We start from the raw sequence: 16,529 nt of genomic DNA, 5'->3' as shown, positions 1-16,529 counted from the left end.
CTGGGCACTCAGTTACCCGCTGCTATGGTAGATTGTTCTCTAGCTGCCTCCCTGGTGATGGTTTGTCTGCCTGACTAGGGGGGAAGTTTGGAAGAGATCGTATAGCAGAGTGGAATGAGATCTGCCTCAGTTTGAATTCTGGCTTTGCCAGGCACCAGCTATGATGTGGCCTTGGGGCATGTCACTTCACTTCTCTGAGGCTCTGTTTTCTCATCTAAAAAATGGCAGCAGTAATAATACCTACCTCCTAGGGCTGTGTCAGAGACACATGAGCTAATGTTTGTACAATGCCTGCCATGAGGTGGCTCTCAACAAATGGAAGCTGTGATTCCAGCATTTCTGTGGCTCTCTTCGTGACCAGCAGGGCTGAACACATAATCCTGACACACAGCAGCCAGCAGCACTGTACAGCTCGCAGCCTTACAAACTATAGGACACGTTCAGTAGAACCACATGCTCTCCACAGACTCAGGCATGACAAACCAAAACCAACCCAACCCACTGCTATTGAGTGGATTCTGACTCATAGTGAAGCCATAGGGCTTCCAAGGCTGTAAATCTCTATGGAAGCAGACTGCTACATCTTTCTCCCCCTGAGCTGCTGGTGGTTTCAAACCGCCAACCTTTCAGTTAGCAGTCAATTGATTTAACCACTGTGCCACCAGGGCTCCTTCAGGCATGCAGAGCCTATGTAAATGACCATTTGAAAACATTTTTTAGATGTCCATTTTGTTTCAAGGAGCCCAAAACAGAATTTAAGAAGCATTTCTAATACTGTACTAAATTTGATTAAAATCACAGAATCACCAAGTCTGGGAATTGTGGAAGAGCTCATAGGTCATTAGGTACTGACAGTCTACCCTGTGCAGGAAAACCTCTTTAAGGGGCGTGGGTCAGTGTGGTAAGTGGAATAATGTCCTCCACAAATGTTTATGCCTAATCTCCAAAGCCTGGGAATATGTTCTCTTCCCTACAAAGGGATTTTGCATATGTCAGGAAACCCTGGTGGTGTTGTGGTTAAGAGCTACGGCTGCTAACCAAAAGGTTGGCAGTTCGAATCTACCAGGTGGTCCCTGGAAACCATATGGGGCAGTTCTACTCTGTCCTGTTTGGTCGGTATGAGTCGGAATCAACTCAACGTCAATGGGTTTAGTTTGGTTTTGGTTTAATTAGGTTAAGGACCTTGAGATGGGGGTAAAAAAAAAATTAAAAAAAAGGTTTTTTCTTTTTTTGTTAAGTTAAGGACCTTGAGATGGGGGTGAGATCCTGGAATACTTGAGTGGACCTGATCTAATCACATGGATGCTTGAAAGTGGAGAACCCTTCCCAGCTGTGGTCAGAGGGAGCTGTGGCTATGGAAGAACGGTCAGAGAGATGCACCTGGCTAGCTTTGACAACAGAATGTGGATACCCAAAACCAAACCCATTGCTGTCAAGTCTGTTCTGACTCATAGCGACCCTATAGGACAGAGTAGGGTTTCCAAGGAGCAGATGGTGGATTCAAACTGCCAACTTTTTGGTTGGCAGCTGAGCTCTTAACCACTGTGCTACCAGGGTTCCAAAGCCTCTACAAAACAAACCCATTGCTGTTAAGTTGATTCTGACTAATAGCGACCCTATAGGACAAAGTAGAACTGCTCCATAGAGTTTCCAAGTGGATTCCAACTGCCAACCTTTTGGTTAGCAGACGTACCTCTCCATAGCTCTTAACCACTGTGCCACAGAAGCTGGAAAAGGCAAGTGTATTGGTTAAGGTTGTGTGTCAAGTTGGCTGGGCCATGATTCTCAGTAGTTTGGCAGTTATGTAATGATATAGTTATCCTCCATTTTGTGCTTTAATATAATCACCTCCATGATGTGATCAGCCAATCAGTTGTAAGGGGAGTTTCTTCAGGGGTGTGGCCTACATCCAATACATATGGACGTTCTGGCAAAGATAGCTGGCTTTGGCTCGCTCTGGAACCTCGATCTGGCTCGTCATCATGTGACCTCTAGTTTTTGGGACTTGAGCCAGCGGCCTGCCATATTGCCTGCCAATTTTGGGATTCAACGGCCTCCATAGCCTGTGAGCCAGAAGCCTGCCATCTTACCTGCCAATGTTGGATTCATCGGTTTCTGCAACCTGTGAGCCCACAGCCTGCAGTTTGACCTGCCGATCTTGGGTTCATTAGCCCCTGTGGCTACGTGAGTCAGCAGAAGCCTCTAGCCTGATGCCTGGCCCACAGACTTGGGACTTGCCAGTCTCTACAGCAGCATGAGCCATTTCCTTGAGATAGATGACTCTGTGTGTGTGTGTGTGTGTGTGTGTGTGTATATATACACACTTCACTGGTTTTGCTTCTCTAGAGAACTCAGCCTAAGACAGCAAGGAGATAGATTCTCCCCTAGAGGCACCATAAAGAAACATACCCCTGCTGACGCCTTGATCTCAGCTCAGTGACACCTACATTAGATTTCTAACCTCTATTATCCATAGCGGAAACCTTTGTGGTGTAGTGGTTAAGTGCTACCACTGCTAACCAAAAGGTTGGCAGTTCGAATCCACCAGGTGCTCCTTGGAAACTCTTCTGGGCAGTTCTACCCTGCCCTGTAGGGTCGCTATGAGTCAGAATCGACTTGATGGCAGTGGGTTTGGTTTTTTTGTTTTGGATTATCTATAGCACTGTTAGAGAAGACATTTTGCATCATTTTGAATCACTGCATATATGGTAATTTGCTCTGGTGGCAAGACAAAACGAATGCAAGAGGCAACAAACGGAAGAGCCCAGAGGCTGGCCAGTCATATCAATCACTGAAGTAGCCTTAACTTGCGTACAATTAACATTCTCAGCAACTTTGCTTGTCATGTGTAGCATTTTACACTCCTTCACCATCCTGATCACCTTCTTAAATGCACTGGCGTGTACCGGCTTCCAGCTGAAAATGGAGCATCCAGGAAAGAAAACGACTCTCCACAGACTCTGTGGAGAGACTCTGTCTGTGAAGAGTGCAGTATGGACCCCTCCATCCATACTCGCTACTTCTGCTCCTACAGCCCAAGACTGAGTGTTTTTGCAAGTTAATTCACACTTGGATTCACTCTCAAGCCAGATTTGCCTCGCTCAGCCAACTTTCAAAATGCAATTGTGGAGCAAATAAATAGGCATATGTGAAATGTCATATGGGGCAGTTAAAACCTGGCCTTACGTTTTTCCATCAATGATGGAAACATGTTCATCTGCAAGATTTATAACTTTCCAGAAATACAGATGGGAACTGGAAGGCTGGATGGCTAATACTATGATGATAGCCTGTATCCATAACTCTTGCTTCTTTTCTGTTTGATTTTGTTTTTAGGTTTTGCTTTTCTGATGACTAAAGAAATGTAAAATTTAGAACGTTTGAGAGAGTCCCACCCCAGAAATATTTACCAACAGATGAGAACCTTAAAATGAGCATTTTTATGCATTCAACCGAAGAAAATAAATAACCAGTAATTGAGTGTATGTAAAATTTCAAATAAAAAAGCCCCCAGGGATATATGGGACCTTGGCACATTCATTCTCAACTTGGACATCTGTAGCATTTCTCAGGAACCACATTCAGGGTAACAAGGCAGAAACAGGATAAGATTTTCAATCACCAAAGAAATAAAAACCATATTAACATTTCCAGAAGTCTTACTAAATTCTAAACAGTGCACTAGTTCATTTAATCCTCATAATGACATTACGAGACAGGTATGATTATTATCATAATTCCGACTTTACAGAGGAGAAAACTGAAGCACAGAGGTCTGGTAGTCTGCCCATGGCCACACAGCTAGAATGTGATAGAGCTGGGATTGGAACCCACTCACATAACCAACCACCCTGCCCTACTGCCTTTCAAAGGAAGTTAATTGACTTCACAGTACTGCGTCAATTAAGGCAGGAAAACAAACTAACGGACTTTATAAAGTTTTTTTCCCCCAAAAGAGGATTGAAACAAAGTGACTTTATAAAAAAATTCAATGAACCAGGACACCCCATTCTCATAATAATTTTGAATTTTTTTCTCCCAATTTAAAAGGTAAAAATACATCTTCACTGTTGAAAATGTGAGCAATATAAAAAGTATACTGAGGAAAATGAAAAAATCACTTGGTTTCACTTAGCTTCTCCTTTCAATGTTTCTCAAAGTGAGACTGGTGGGCCAAGGGTATCAGAAGCAACTGGAGCACATCTTAAAATGTGGGTTCTTGGGCCCTACCCTAGACCTACAGAAGCAGAGACTCTGAGGGAAGGAACCTTGGAATACACATGGTTAGTAGTTTTTAATGCTTGCTAAAGTTTGAGAATCACTGCGCTAGGCTTAAGAAGAGAGATCTGGAATTCTTAGACCCAGAATTAAAACTCCATATTCCCCTTACCCACTGCCGTCGAGTCGATTCTGACTCATAGTGACCCTATAGGACAGAGGAGAACTGCCCCATAGAGTTTCCAAGGAGCGCCTGGTGGATTCGAACTGCCGACCTCTTGGTTAGCAGCCGTAGCACTTAACCACTATGCTACCAGGGTTTCCATACTCCCCTAGGGGACCTCTTTTCCAGTCTGAAACTAAATTGTCTTCAGGGACAATCAAGAAAGGGAAATGTGGAACCCATAAGGAATTTGGAAGTTAAGCTTGGGATGGGGGAAAAGAGGACCTTTGCGGGATTACTCGATGGGTCTATTTTCCTGACCTTCAGCTACAGACTGTGTGTCCAGGTTCCAGGCAGCTTTAATGTAGCCCCTGCAGACCCTCAAGCTGGGTTTGTGTCCTCAGCTCCAAGCCTGACTCAAAGAATCACATCTTGCTCTGTTTTTTGAGAAAGCAAAATGGCTCCTCTCCATTAGCACCAGGCCCACGTTCTAGCTATTAGCCAAACGACAAAGGATTTTCCAAATACGAACTCAAAAATAGTATGTGAGCTTTGAAGGCCACGATGAAGCTTAAATAGCTAAAATCTTATTAAAAAGAAAGCCAACAATTGATGCCAAAAGTCCTCAAAGAACAGAACCTTAAGACAAAAGCCAGAAAGAGGAACAAAAATATGCATTATAGGGGAGGGGCGAGCAGGGAGGTGTAGATTTACATGGAAGAGCTGACATCATTGTTTCCCAGTAATACTCAGCATGCAGGAAACAGATGGGAAAGAAGTGGTGGAAGGGGTTACTTATGGTAACAGGGCACGCTCTCTGTTTAGAATCCTGCCATTTGGAACCTAAATGTTTTACTTTGAAAAACTGGGGATGGGAGACCCATTGCCAGAAGTTTCATTAAAAAAAGTCTAGCTAAATCCTACTGAACTTATCACCTTGGCAACGCATGGCAAACCGGAGCACTGCGTATCAGACCCTGATTTACTGCCAGCACGGCCATGGCCGTCTGGGTCCAAAGAAGATAAAGCAGTGAAAGGAATTTAGTGTTGGACAGATGTGATTCGAATCCTGCTTCTTCCACTTTCTGGCTGGGTGACGTTGGACAACTTACTTAACCCCTCTAAAACTGATCTTCATTTATAAAATGGGGACAACACAGGATTTTCCACAGACAGTGGGAAGAGGTCGTGGTTGGACATTTATGTCATACAGCTGGGTTTAATCAAGAAATATGATTAGGGTGGTCAGTCTGCATCATTTTGAAAAGCTTTTTCTTTTAACGACCTGTGGCCGCTGAGTCCATTCCGACTCATAGCGCCCCCCTGTGTTACAGAGTAGGACTGCCCTAAAGGGTGTCCTGGCTATAATCTTTATGGAAACAGATCACCTGGCCTTTCTTCCATGGTACCACTGAGGGGGTTCAAATCACCAACTTTAGGTTAGTAATTGAGCACATACTGTTTGTTCCACCCAGGGGCCTTTTCTTTTGTGCCATACAACCAGCCCAATTAATTGCCACTCGTGTTATTGTCAGCTCCTCTGCTTCTCCTGAGGGTAGGTTCACCCCCCTGCCACAGAAGAAGGGCTTCTATCAGCCCCAGCCAGGGGCCCGCCCCCAGAGCTTGGGCCCTGTAAGTCACTTTCTATACCTTTCCCAGAGTTCCTGCATCTTCTCCCTCAGACTGCAGTGGGTGTGACCGATTCCAACTGTCAGGCAGAGCCACATGGTTTCCTGCCTCTAAAACTAACCACCTCAGTCTCCACATATCTTTGTCATTCTCCACAGTCAGATGATGTTTATTCTATCATTTTATTGATTTTCCGCCTACAAACATCCCACTGTGTCTGATGGTTTCCTTTCACTCAGCTGCTTCACACGTTAACGCCTCCTGTTTGCACATCCGCCAGAGGCCTTGTTTCATTCCTCCTTGCGCTTCTTTCGGTTTTTCGATCTCACGACCCCACTAGGCTGAAAGCAACCCAAGAGCATCTTTGTAAACCCAACAGTGTCTTGCACACTAGAGGCCCATTAAATGCTTGTTGCATTAAAGTCCTATACCAGATGGGTTATGAACAAAAACACGAAAAGAGCCAGGGAAGGAAATACACGTAATCACACAAATGAGCTCAAATGCCTTTCACTAAGGCTATAGGTTTATTTATGGTTTGCCAGAGTCCCAGTTTACATATCAAACTATGTCTGTAATAGTGAGAGCTGTTACATGCTGTTTTTCTTTTGGTGGGGGGAAGAGGGTTGACATTCGCCTTACTCCCTCTGGGAGTGGTGGGGAGGGAGCCCACCAAAGGCATTCTGGGCCCACATCAGGCCATGGGCGTGGTACCAGGGCCTGGTATGCATCAGCCAAGCTTGAACTAGAACAAAGAGTGCCTGAGACTCGATCCCAGAAACTCAGTTGGTTCTGGGGCCCAGCCAAGAATGTGGTTCATACCAAGGAGTGACTGGTGAGGCACTGGGAAAAGGCAGTGTTTCTGAGGAGTCCTGTGCAAAGTCTGGATAGCTGAGCCTGGGTTGGTTTCCAAGAGGGAGCAGCTAGGAAGCCCTGTGGGAACCTTTAAACAATCTTGATTGCTGATCACCCTGCACCTCAGCAATGTCCCTGGTCCTGAGCTCCCGAGAAGGGCTCTAAGACTGATTTCCTGAAGGAGGATATAGGGACCATCAATCAACTGCTGTGTGTCTTCCACAGGACTCACTCTGGGATAGCCACAGCAGGCTACTCAATCAGCGTGAGCTGCCAATGACAGTGACCTACCTTCAGCAGAGCTTACCACCTGCTAGTCTACACAAAGCTAATTAGAAAACAGAACAAAAGGCAGAACCAATGCCAAACTGAGAGCATCTGACCCTAAGGCAGAGGGTGTTGCAAAAGGAAAAGATTTTTGAGGCTGCATGGGAGGAGGGGCCTTGGAGGAAAAGGTGGGGTCTGGATGGAATTGAAAACAGGGTGGGGTAGGATAGGTGTGTGAAAAGCACCTTGCAGGGTGCAAAGTACTATGAAAATGTTAGTTGCTACTATTACTATTAATCCTCGGGCTGGGGTGAAGAAAAAAAGCCAAGGGAGAAAAGGCTACCGTTTGTAGATTTTTTTTGGAGAGGGGTTATAAAGTAAGTGTGAAATTATGAAACCCACTACTGTGGGAGATGGCGCTCAGTGTCTAAGACAGAGGACTTGGGAGTCAGACAGATCAGATTTATATCTTGCCTTTCCTATCTCTGTAATTTAGCAAGTGACAACCTCTCGGACTTCAGTTTTCTCTTCTGTAAAATGGGAATAAAAAGACTCAATTCTTAAAGATGCTGAAAATGCTACTACTTTGCATGTATAAAGTGACTGGTGTGTAGTAAGCCATCAATGACAGCAATACTTACTATTGGTAGTAGGTACCTATTGCTTCCAATAAATAAAATCAGCAACAGTTCGGCTTTGGTGACTTGGCCTTCCTTTCTCTTGTTCCGGGAGACCTCCTCTTTTTCCTTCAGTCATCCAGGAGCCTGATGTTCTCATCTTTCTCTATCAAAATTTGCTCCGAGGCAAATCCAGCAGCAGTCTTTATTCTCCTCTGAATTGCAGTCTGTGTTTCCTTCCAGAGGTTCCTTATTTTTAAGCCTTAGCTAAAACTGCACAGAGCGGAGGAGACTGAAGGGTAGAGGGTACTATTCAGGCTCCTGAAGTTCCATCAGGCTGTGGCCTCACCTCAACCAACACTTGAGACCAGACCGTTGAGGAAGGAACACCAAGATCAGTTAAGCTCGAGCATGACATTTCGTTGGGGCATAGAGAGAAATAGCTCAAAGAATTGAGAGGGACAAGTGTAAGTAAAAAGAAAACTAATTTGAAGGGAGGGATAGGTGGGAAAATGCCACAGTGGCTTAAATACATGTCTAACAGTGAGCACAAACAAATAAGTAAAGAAATAAGTAAATAACTAGCTTCACGTTTCTGGGCCTCAAGGCTGGTGTGAAGAAACAGTGTACAGAGAAGTGGAGTCCTGGGACAGAGGCCAGAGCAGACGGGCAGCTTGTTGCAATCAGTCTGCTCGGAAGGGAATGAGCATCGTAAACAGAAGAGTCTATCACCACTTTGTTTCAGAAATATTTAGCTACATCTAATGGGAAATGGGAGCCCTGGTGGCGCAGTGGTTAAGAGCGTGGCTGCTAACCAAAAAGTTGGCAGTTCAAATCCACTAGCCTCTCCTTGAAACCCTATGGGGCAGTTCTGTTCTGTCCTGTAGTGTCACTGTGAGTCTGAATCTATTTGACAGCAATGGGTTTGGATCTTTTGGAATAAGAAATGGGGACTTCTTAACCTCAGACTGAGTTCTGGAACTTTCAGCCCCACCCTCTTCTTCCATCTACTTCTGTACAGCCACAAGCGATGAAAAAATCCAAAGAAACCTTTCCGCAGTGAGGTGATTCCTGAGGACAAACAAACGCTTCGGAACTGTCTTGGTGTCTCGGTCAGTCAATTTCTGGAATTCAGAATTTTTTTTCTTTTCGCCTCATGGAAAAGGTTCCTAGGTTAGATGTCTATAGGATTAAGGGGCGGGGGGGGGGGGGGAGGAAGGAAGAATGCGCTAAAGAATAACAAGCTGTAAAGGCACTGGAGAGCTTGCCTATCTGCCACTTACAGTATGGTATATGGGAAAGTGTGTTCCTAGTCTCAAGGTGTTTCCCTCTGTCCCAGCACAAGGGCAAGACTCCAGCTTCCTCCTGCCCTAAGAGATGGTTCTCTTGGCTCCAGGGTAGGGCTGGGGCAACTGAGGAGTGGGCTTCCTTAGGCTGGAGGGCATCTGGGTGGCTGCCAGTCAGGGTGAGTGGAGTTAGAATTCTTCCTGTTTCACTCTGGGAGCCCAGGCACGGGGATGTCCCTTTCAACTCAAGCCTGTGAGGTTGCTGCTGTCTCCATAAGCTCCACCTCCAGGACCAGACTTCTCTTTCAGTTCCCTGTCTGTCTAGTCAAACAGTGGCAGGGTGTGCCTTCCTCGGACCTTCTTGAGATCCCTTTGATTTCAGGTTGAAATGGTGCTTGTCCACCAGCGTACACTGATGGTCCATCCCACAGTGACTCTGGGAAATCCCTGCATGAAGTGGCCTCTCCATCCAGCTGGGCAAGCATCGTTTCCCGCCCTTCTAACCATGATCATTTTCTCTGGGTCAGCTCATTTCACTGGAGCCCTCATTCATTCAGTCAGATGGTAGGTGGTTGTGCTAGGGCAAGTCCAGGGTGTTATGACAATAACATTTATGCCTACAGCTTAACATGAGCATGCCCTCCGTTAAGTGCTTACACTGTATTAACTAATCTAATCTGCACATCAGTCCTATTAGCCCCATTTCACAAGAGAAAAAACTGAAGCTCACAAAGAGGAAGTAACTTGCTCCAGGGTCACTTAGTGGGAAACAGACAAAGCTGGGATTCTCTCCCAGGCAATAAGGGACAAGCTCTCCCGGGGCTCTTCATGGGAGCCCCCAGCAGGGACACCTGACATGGGAAGATCAGGCTTGGCTTCCAGAGGCAGCAAAGACAGGAAGGATGAGGAATTAGAGTCAGGGGAGGTGTGATAATAATGATGTGTCAGGCAAGAAGCTGGGAAGGAAACAACTAAGCTAAGGAGAGGGCACCCTTGCTCCCGTTCTCCATTAAAGGTTAAATTTCATCTCCAGCAGCAAAATGTTTACCTCCCTTGCTAAGACTTTGGTTTTGCTTCTGTCTGACTGGCTCATCTACTTAATTGGAGACATGAGGCATTCCCATTATCTCCTTCAACTTTCCCTGCAGTCATGACAGGAGACTTCAAAGCTTATCTGGGCCATTGGTTTTAGAAGGTTTGTTCACCTTCCTTTGACTACATTTCTTGAGTCCAGGGTGCATCTTTCTCTTTCTCCAACAGTACCTAGCACAGTGCCTTAATAAATATTTGTTAAATAAACGAATAAACAAAACGAGGCAATAATTTAGCCTCAGAAATGTACAACAGCTACATCTAAAAGTTCCCATCAAATTATCCTTGCTCGAAATACTGGGGCTGTCTTACTCTTGTCAAACTTAAAATGATATTTGTAATGGCCGTTCATTTATTTGTTGTGAACCTTTTATCATCCTCAAATCACATATTTGTTCGTTTTGCTGCTGTAGTGGGAACTGGAAAACAATCTTCAGTAACGAAAAGGCTCACAGTTCTTATCAAAAGTTGGGTACATTCTGAAGGATCATGACTGCTAAGCCCCTGCATTGTGGGCAGGGGTTCTCAACCCTGCCTGCATTATTACAATCATCCAGGAAGCTTTTAAAGCATAGCCAGGCCTGGACACCAAAAAGCTTCTCATTTCATTGGTCTGAGAAAGGGCTTGGGCATCCACTCTTTTTGAAGCTCTCCAAATAAGTCCAATGTGCAGCTATCAGGAGAACCACTGAGCCAGAGGAATATCCCTTTTACTAGAGAATGAGTAAAACGGACAAAGACTGTTCAGAAGAGTGAGGACATCCTCAGCCCTTAAAGTGGGACCAGAATGGTGGAAAAAGGTAGTTTTCTTGATAATTCTCTCATACATGTCCCTTGACTCCTAGCCCCAGCATCTCCAAGCACTGTTGTAAGACCCAGAACATTTGGTCCATGGGGGAGACTGCAAGAGGTAAGAAAAAATGTTCACGGACGCACTCTGGCCTTACAGGGCTTTACCCACAGCCTCCCAACCACAGACCACAAATGATGTGGTTTTTATTACACAGTTGCAAGCAAGGGCCTTCAATATTCAGTGGTCAAAAAGAAAACTATACTATTTTCAGCAACAGCAGTGAGGAAGGGGATGATCTCCCTCTCTTCTAGACGGGGAAAGAAAGTTTACTGATTCCTGAGGGAGAGCTGGGGGTTGAGGGCAGCAATCACTGTGCTGGAGGATAAGTGAAAGAGGCTCCTACCAACTGTGCCAGGAGTGACTTCATGCCATCCTTGGGTGTTCTTACCAGGCTGGAGAAAAGGGGTCAAAGAACTAACTAGAAGGGGAAATGAGCCCTTCACAGCAGGGCTGTATGACACTGAATATGACCAGAGGAGGGTCTGAACTTTGTATCTATGATGATGGGCCTCGACAAAATTACAGAAATGGATGACATACATCCTTCGGGGTCAGCCTCTGTCTGCCCAGAGTTCCCCCTCAGGGGTGTAGCTTCCCAGTGTCCAGATGGCCTGCGCACAGCTAACTGTCACCAGCTTTGTTCTCCTCTTCAGATTGGGGTTTTCTCTCGCTATCCAAGCCCAGGGGCCTTCCTTGCTTCCGTGGTACAATGGATTGCTTTTAGAAAGGCCTTTCTCACCATGGTCTTGTAACTCAGACAATGATTTGGTAGGACAATGCAAATAAGGCGCATGAAACCCTAACTAGGGGATTGGTCAATTCTGCCATCCCTCTAGGTTTAAAATGAACCATTCCAGAGCAGAAGGGGGACTTCACTACTACCAAGAAGAGACGGGACGGAGTGTGTCCTTTGGACCCGGGTCCCTGTGCTGAGAAACTCTAGACCTAGGAGACAGACAGAGAGAGGTATAACATCAGAGACAGCACAAGACAGCAAGAAGCAGAGGTTGCAGAACCAGGAGACTGGAGCAAGATGGCATGGTGGGCTTCCTGGGCCACAGAGCCAGGTGGCTACAATGGACATGCTAACCCACAGAGCAAGAGAGCTGAGCGCCTTCGGGCAGGAGGCTTCCTGGCAGAGTGGGGTGCCTCTGGGCCCTTATTGGTGGAGCTGAAGAGCTTTGTAACACTTGCTGGAGCAGGACAGAGGCCAGGCCAAGGGGTCAAGGGGCCCTGCTTGTGGGCGCAGCTGAAAACAAGCTGTCTTGATTAAAGAACTGTATCCTGAGTCACTCCTGATTCTGAATTGTAACCTGTTACTTCCCTAATAACCCCCATAACTGCGATTATCATCTACGAGTTTTGCGTGGCCATTACAATGAATTATTGAACCCAGCAGAGGAGTAGAGAGAGCTGCGGGAGGGATGGCTGGTCAGAATTAGTGAAAAGGTTGGAGGGCAGAGGTCTGCCTGGCTTTTGCTTCATAGGAATCAACTCTGGGCTGATGTCGACAGTGATTCTCTCTCTCTCTCTAATGATGTTAGAGAACCTCTGACAATACCACATTTTTATAGCTTCCCTACGTCTATGCTCCTTCCTCTGCCCTGCTACTCTCAGGCCTGAATCCATTTTTCTCTGTTTCTACCCAGGTTCATTGCCCTGCCCTTGCTCCCCAAAATTTAGTAACCACAATGCCAGTCTTGAAAGGTCCTCCCCATCCTTGGCTCCCAGTTACCATGCTAATTCATTAGCCTTGGGATTCTGGGCTGATCTTCCAAGGTGGTGGGCAAAGTGGCAGTGCTCAGATCGGCTTTATCTTCCTGGGAGCAGAGTCCCGGTCTTGTCCATTAACCAATAGGAGCTTGAGAAAGTTCATAACCAAGATACATTATTTTAGAGAAAACTTTAACACTGATTTTGTCTATTGATGCTCACTATGATAAAAAATAAGAGAAAACTATCCAACTAGTTTTAGCTGTGGGGAAAAAAAATCCCAATTACTTGCTTTATATAAGCTGCCTAATTTCCATGTAGCACAATAAGGGTGTGCAGGTCATTAAGTGGGTCAGTTTTCTTCCATTTCAAAACTGAACTCTATTCAGGTATGTTCAGTCTTGAAAGCTTGCCGATCCTGTGGCAGGGCTGTCTGCTTTCAATTTAGGAGAAAAAAATCATTAGGGGAGAATGTTGGCCTAGACATGGCAGCCAGGGAGGAGAGAGGAGCCCATCAGGCCAGGGCCTTCAGCATCCTTCCAGATTAACTTTGTGACCTTGGGCAGGTAGATTTACCTCTCTGGGTTTCCTCTCCGCCTCCCCAAGGTGGGTAGCACAAAGCATTGACTTTCCATTTTTTTCGTTAAGCAGGAGCTCCTTTCCTTTTATTCCAAATGAAACCTATGCGGAAGCCCACAATATAAAAAGTAGGTGAAAGAAGAGCTGCGGAAAGCTGCCTTTGAGCTATCTGCACAGAACCCCAAACTTCCCCAGAGCATTCTGTGATCTAGGATGCTGTAAGAAAGGGGCAGGGCTAGCAAGCACCCCCCAGCAACTCTCTCAGCCTTGGAGAGAGGATACAGAGAAACAGCCACATGGGGGAGGGAAGGTGACATCCAGGCAGCATTCGTACTGTACCTGGACCTTAAAAAAAAGGCCCCTGCAAAAACAGGTGAAGGAAAGTATTTGATTCTGAACTTCAGAGGGTAGCGGTTAGAGTTCTCTCTGATACAAAAACAAATGAACAAACAAAAAAACCTCAATCGAGGTGATTTTATTTCACATCTACCTCTCAAGATGATTGGTGAGGATTAAATGAATTGCCTCAGTTATGCTTCAATTCCAAAAGGCGCAATTTTGAGAACTGTGGTCCCCCAAACTCAAAAACACTAAGCCATTTGTCCTAATGACACAGCAGGCTCTGAACTCTGGGATCCCACAGGAACATCACACGACTACAAATTACTAGGTGGTGCTGAGTCCCTAAAAAAAACGAAGGCATTGCACTGTTGTGAGATGCACACTTGATATGGACTAATCAAATGGTTTTTCAGATTATTTCCCGGGAGGCAGAATCTCTTCATAGTTAAACGGCACTTAAGTTTCCCCCTTTGTTGTAGTTATCTGTGTATAAACACACGGCACATATAGTGGTGTATTTTCTCTCTCTCTGAAGTTTCTGAAGACAAGGCCTTTTTGTCGTGGATAAGTGCAGGGCCAGTCAACCTTACAAAAGGAATCATTTAATGCTCCATTTTCCCAACTTTCCTATGATTGAAACGTCTAACTTCAAACGCTGTTATTGTGTTCTAGATTGCTTTCCTTCCCCCTCCCCCAATAAATGTTTAAATTGTCTCTACTTTCCCGGGATCGCCCCCCTTCTTTTTTCAAGCTGACCTTGAAAACAGGAACGCCCTCCTTTTCTTTCCACAGCGCCCAAACTATTTTAAAATCGAGCCCTCTGACCTTTTTACACTCCTCTTGTCCCAGACACCAAATGAAAGCCAGAGGAGGTAAAAAGGGCCGGGGGGCGGGTGGTGGAGGGAGGGAGATACTATATATATTCAGCATTCCTTCAGAAATTCAGCAAATGTTTTTGCAACCACTCCCCCAGTCAAGATCCCAGCTCCTGCCTTCCAGCACATTAGTAAAAAAAGATGCGGGCGAATGAAATTGGAGGCAGGGAGGGACACCTAAGGCAATCTCATAATTATGGGCCCAGGGAAGCCCCCACAGGACCAGGCTACAAAATCCGCGCCCCCCAGCAACCGAAGTTTAGGATCTGGTCCCCTCCAGCTCCCACCCCACCCTCAGAGTAGCTGGTTAAGCTTGGAGCAGCACCTCCCAGTAACCGCTCTTTCGAGAGACAAACGGAAGGGCTGACCCAGCCTCTGCACGTCGGGGTGGCAGCGCTGCGCGCCCTAAGAATCATGTACGTTCTTTAATATATATATATATGTATACCATGAACGCACAGGCCTGGAATTACTTAACTTGTGAAATGAATCTAACACACCCAGAAGTGTCCATCTCTCTGTCAAACAAAAAGAGAGAGAGAGATAGGAAAAAAAAAAAAAAAAAAGGCGAAAGCACATTACCATCTTGTCCCGAGTTTTCCAGATACTCCGTCAGGTCACAGCCGAACGCACTGGCGGCTCCCTTTCGTTTCAGCTTCTGCTTGGCACCCTTGTTCTTCATGAGTTAGTCCCAAAGAGGCTGCCCCTCCGTCTCGCCCTCCCCTCTGCTTGGCCCCGCGCCGGAGACGGTCTCCCGGCTTAGCTCACTGGCTGCAGCGCGGCTCTGGGGGGCCGCATGGGCGTCCGCAAGGCCCGGGGGCGCGGGAGCGCACAGGAACCCCGCGGGGCGCGGCGAGCAAGCCTGGGATGCACCCCGCTCGCCGGGGCCGCGCCGCGGGGAGGCCGTGCGGAGCTGGCAGCTGCGCCCCGGCTGGCTGGGGAGTGTCACTTCCTCACTTGGAGTCCCAGGGACTTTCACAGGCTCCTGCCGAGTCTTCGGGTGCTTTTCCTCTGCCTCGGAGGGAGGGGAGCGCCCCCCCTTTCCGCCTTCCTAAGTGCTCGGGAGAGGACGAGCGCGAGGGGCGAGGGGCGAGGGGCGAGGGGCCAGCCCAGGGGCCGCCGTGGGTCCGCGTCCCCGGGCCCGCTGTCTTGCCTTCAGACGGCCGTGGTGAAATGAAAAACAAGCATCCTGTCTCTCTCGCCCGCCCTCACGCCTTCCTTTTTTTCCTGTCTTACAAATCCTAGGGTCATCCAGCTCAGGAAACGCTGGAAGGAAGTTAGCCAGGGAGGGGGGCGGAGGGGGACGTTTTTGGCAGCCCCGAGCTGGTGTGTGCACCGAGCCGGAGGAAGTAGGTGGGTGGGTTGAGGAGGACGCGCTGGGGGGAGAAGGCGCTCTGCGGAGGCCGCCGCGCGCCCCTGGAGATGGCTCCGGGCCGCGGGAGGAAACCGCGCTCTCCCCGGAGGACCCGCACCCACAGCCGCGCGCTTCCTGCCCCGGAGAGGCTGCCTTTGAAGACGGCGGCGGGAGGCGCCCTGGCCTGCAGGCTTGAGGGGGCTAGATGGCACCGCAAACAAAGTTCTGCCTTGTCCTGACCCTCATTGTCATCACGGCTTGGACACGTTCTAGTTTGGTGCCCGCCTTTCTCCTAACACACACACTTGAAGAGTAATGACAGGAACAAAGACGGGGATTCCAGCCGAGAAGCCTGACAGAGCGGTTTCTCCTGCTGTCCTCCCGGACGTCGGTGTACCCCGAACCCCAGCTCATTCCCGTCTCACGCTGAGGCAAGAATACCCTTGGGCGAGGAGAGGCTGGGGCTTTGTAATCACTTCCCGGGAAATCAGATTCCTGGTGGCGGATTCAAGTACACACACACACACACACACACACACAGGCTTTACGACAAAGTTTGCTCAGTTGAATTGATTTAAGACATCCCTGAGATTCTAGCATAACGTGGAGGTTGTAATCTCCCTGGTTGCTTCATAAATTGTCTCAAGTTCCTTCAGCAGGGCATGTTTTTTGCTTCTTCAGTTAGA

The 16,529-nt window shown here is 47.2% G+C and overlaps 1 protein-coding gene across 1 annotated transcript in view; it reads right to left on the bottom strand.

Annotated features, from left to right (window-relative positions):
• ARHGAP31 (Rho GTPase activating protein 31) overlaps positions 1–16,268 on the bottom strand; it is a 148,127-nt gene extending 131,859 nt beyond the window's left edge. Inside the window, exon 1 of the mRNA XM_049877054.1 lies at positions 15,072–16,268. Coding sequence (XP_049733011.1) covers positions 15,072–15,171 — 100 coding nt within the window. The 5' untranslated portion in view covers positions 15,172–16,268. The remainder of the gene's footprint in view (positions 1–15,071) is intronic.
• Between the last annotated feature and the right edge of the window lie 261 nt (positions 16,269–16,529).

The sequence above is a fragment of the Elephas maximus genome, chromosome 1, assembly GCF_024166365.1.
Source record: "Elephas maximus indicus isolate mEleMax1 chromosome 1, mEleMax1 primary haplotype, whole genome shotgun sequence".
NCBI lineage: Eukaryota > Metazoa > Chordata > Mammalia > Proboscidea > Elephantidae > Elephas > Elephas maximus.
Note: the sequence above shows the minus strand (reverse complement) of the source record. Positions and strands in the feature narration are given on the sequence as shown.